This window comes from Otolemur garnettii, unplaced genomic scaffold (assembly GCF_000181295.1).
Source record: "Otolemur garnettii isolate 467f Iridium unplaced genomic scaffold, OtoGar3 scaffold00050, whole genome shotgun sequence".
Taxonomy (NCBI): Eukaryota; Metazoa; Chordata; class Mammalia; order Primates; family Galagidae; genus Otolemur; species Otolemur garnettii.
Window position 1 is genome coordinate 8,293,045 of NW_003852445.1, and position 2,821 is coordinate 8,295,865.

The window sequence follows — 2,821 nt, forward strand, 5'->3', positions numbered from 1 at the left end:
CGGCACTCTACCCAGGGGGACAGCTTGAGGCTCTGTCTCAAAAAAAAAAAAAAAAAAAAATTAGTAGAGACAGGGTCTCACTTTTGCTCAGGCTGATCTCAAGCTTGTGAGCTCAAGAAATCCAGGTTTAAAAAGATCTCCGTTACCAAAAAGCTAATGATGAGTACCGCATTAATCCTGAATATTTTCTCATTTTAAGTCTATTCCAACTTAATGCTTTCAAATACTTTTGTTATACTTAAAATTCAGTATTTGTGACATACTACTAAGGTACATTGGACTTTATTGCAAGAATCCAAAATATTGGTGGCGCCGGTTGCTCAGTGGGTAGGGTGCCGCCCTCATACACCCAGGCTGGCGGGTTTGAACCTGGCCCAGGCCAGGTAAACAACAATGAAAACTGCAACAATAAAAAGTAGTCGGATGTTGTGATGGGCACCTGTAGTCCCAGCTACTTGGGAGGCTGAGGTAGGAGAATCCCTTAAGCCCAAGAATTTGAGGTTGATGTGAACTGTGATGCCATGGTATTCTACTGAGGGTGACTTAGTGAGACTCTGTCTCAAATAAATAAATAAATAAATAAAGAGGTCAGTGCCTGTGGCTCAGTGGGTAGGGCACTAGCCCCTTATACCGAGGGTGGTGGGTTCTAACCCAGCCCCAGCCAAACTGCAACAAAAAAAATAGCCGGGCATTGTGGCAGTGCCTATAGTCCCAGCTACTCAGGAGGCCAAGGCAAGAGAATTGCCTAAGCCCAGGAGTTGGAGGTTCCTGTGAGCTGTGACGCTACAGCACTCTACCGAGGGTGATAAAATGGAAATCTCTGTCTCTAAAAAAAGAAAAAATCCAAAATGTTTATTAACTCCTTTATTTTTTTTTTTTTTTGTAGAGACAGAGTCTCACTTTATCACCCTCAGTAGAATGCTGTGGTGTCACAGCTCACAGCAACCTCCAACTCCTGGGCTTAGGCAATTCTCTTGCCTCGGCCTCCTGAGTAGCTAAGACTACAGGCACCCACCACAACACCCAGCTATTGTTTTGTTGCACTTTGGCCAGGGCTGGGTTTGAATCCGCTACCCTCAGTATATGGGGCCAGCACCCTACCCACTGAGCCACAGGTGCCACCCTTAATTAACTCCTTCTATTTACTTTCTTTCTGCAATCTAATAGAAATTAGTCCTTTGCCTGTCCTTCATTGCTACTTAAAAACCAAACAAATATCTTTTCAATAGATTTGAAATCAAGAAAAAACTAAAAACAGCCAAAAAGAAAGAAAAGAAAGAAAAAAAGAAAAAGCAAGAAGAGGAGCAGGAAAAGAAAAAGCTGACACAGATTCAGGAATCTCAGGTAGGAGATTATTTGGTTCTCATTTGTCTGGAGTGTAAACCTCCCTTTTGATTGAGAGAGAGAGAGAGAGAGAGAGAGAGTGTGTGTGTATGTGTGTGTGTGTGTGTGTTTGCACGCGCCTGCGCACCTTTTTTTTTTTCTTAAGGGGCCTTCTTTCTTTTATTGAGTGTTTTGTTTTGTTTTGTTTAGCAGGTCCCTTCCCACCAGCCCCAGTGCTCTAACCATTGAACTATGGGCACCCAGCTGTGTGTGTGCCTTTATGTGTCTGTTTAGCTAAAAGATGGCTTTATGCTAATCACCTGAAGTTAATACAAAATTGATATGTGCCATCTCCACTTTGTAGGTTTCGTTAATCTCTGGATAGACCTTATGATTTCACCAATATCTGCACTATTTAACTCCTTAGCACTTCTTTATTTTTTTGTTGGTTTTTTTTTTTTCCTTTTTTAAAAAATGAGGGTTCTTTGTTTTTTCTTTTGTTTTTTTGCACTTTTTGGCCACGGCTGGGTTTAAACCCGCCCTCTTGGGCATATGGGGCCAGCGCCCTACTCCTCTGAGCCACGGCACCACTCAAAAAATGAGGCCTTAAAAAAAAAGGTGTTGCTATGTTGACCATGGTAAAATGCAGTGACTATTCAAAGGTGTGATCAGAGTTCACTGTAGTCTCAAAGTCCCAGCCTCAAGGGATCCTCTTACCTCAGCCCCCCAAATAGCTGGGACTCCAGGCACATTCCTCCATGTCTGGCTTTCACATACAAGTTGGGATTTAAAAGCAGCAGGATAGGTGCCAGGTGAGGTGGCTCACGCCTGTAATCCCAGCACTTGGGAGGCTGAGGTGGGTGGATTATCTGAGCTCACAGGTTCAATACCTGCCTGAGCCAGAGCAATACCCCATCTCTAAAAATAGCCAGGCGTTGTGGCAGGTGCCTGTAGTCTCAGCTACTCGGAAGGCTGAGGCAAGAGAATTGCTTATAGCCTAGGAGTTTGAGGTTGCTATGAGGTATGATGCCAAGGCACTCTACCAAGAGTGACAAAGTGAGACTTTGCTTCAAAAATAAAAAAGAAAGCAGCAGGATGGACTGTGCTTATTCCCTTTCACACCCGTAATCCTAGCACTCTGGGAGGCCAAGGTAGGTGAATCACATGAGTTGTTGAGTTCAGGACCAACCTGAGCAGGAGTGAAACCCCATCTCTAAAAGCCAGGCTTTGGGGTAGACACTTAGAGTCCCAGCTACTTGGGAAGCTGAGGCAAGAAAATCACTTGAGTCTAAGAGTTTGAGGTTACTGTGAACTATGATGCCATGGCATTCTACCCAGAGCAGCAGCATGAGACTCTGTCTCAAAATAAATTAATGAATAAATAAAAGCAGCAGGATGTGTGTGAGCATCCCTTAAGAGTCGATAAACACGGCTCGGCACCTATAGCTCAACCGGCTAAGGCGCCAGCCACGTACACCTAAGGTGGCGGGTTCGAATC

The 2,821-nt window shown here is 44.2% G+C and overlaps 1 protein-coding gene across 1 annotated transcript in view; it reads left to right on the forward strand.

Moving 5' to 3' along the window:
• The window catches only part of RTF1 (RTF1 homolog, Paf1/RNA polymerase II complex component), a 66,914-nt gene that overhangs the window by 42,191 nt on the left and 21,902 nt on the right, over positions 1-2,821 (forward strand). The window contains 1 exon segment of the mRNA XM_003791827.3: positions 1,230-1,378. Within this exon segment, the coding sequence (XP_003791875.1) occupies positions 1,230-1,378 (149 nt within the window).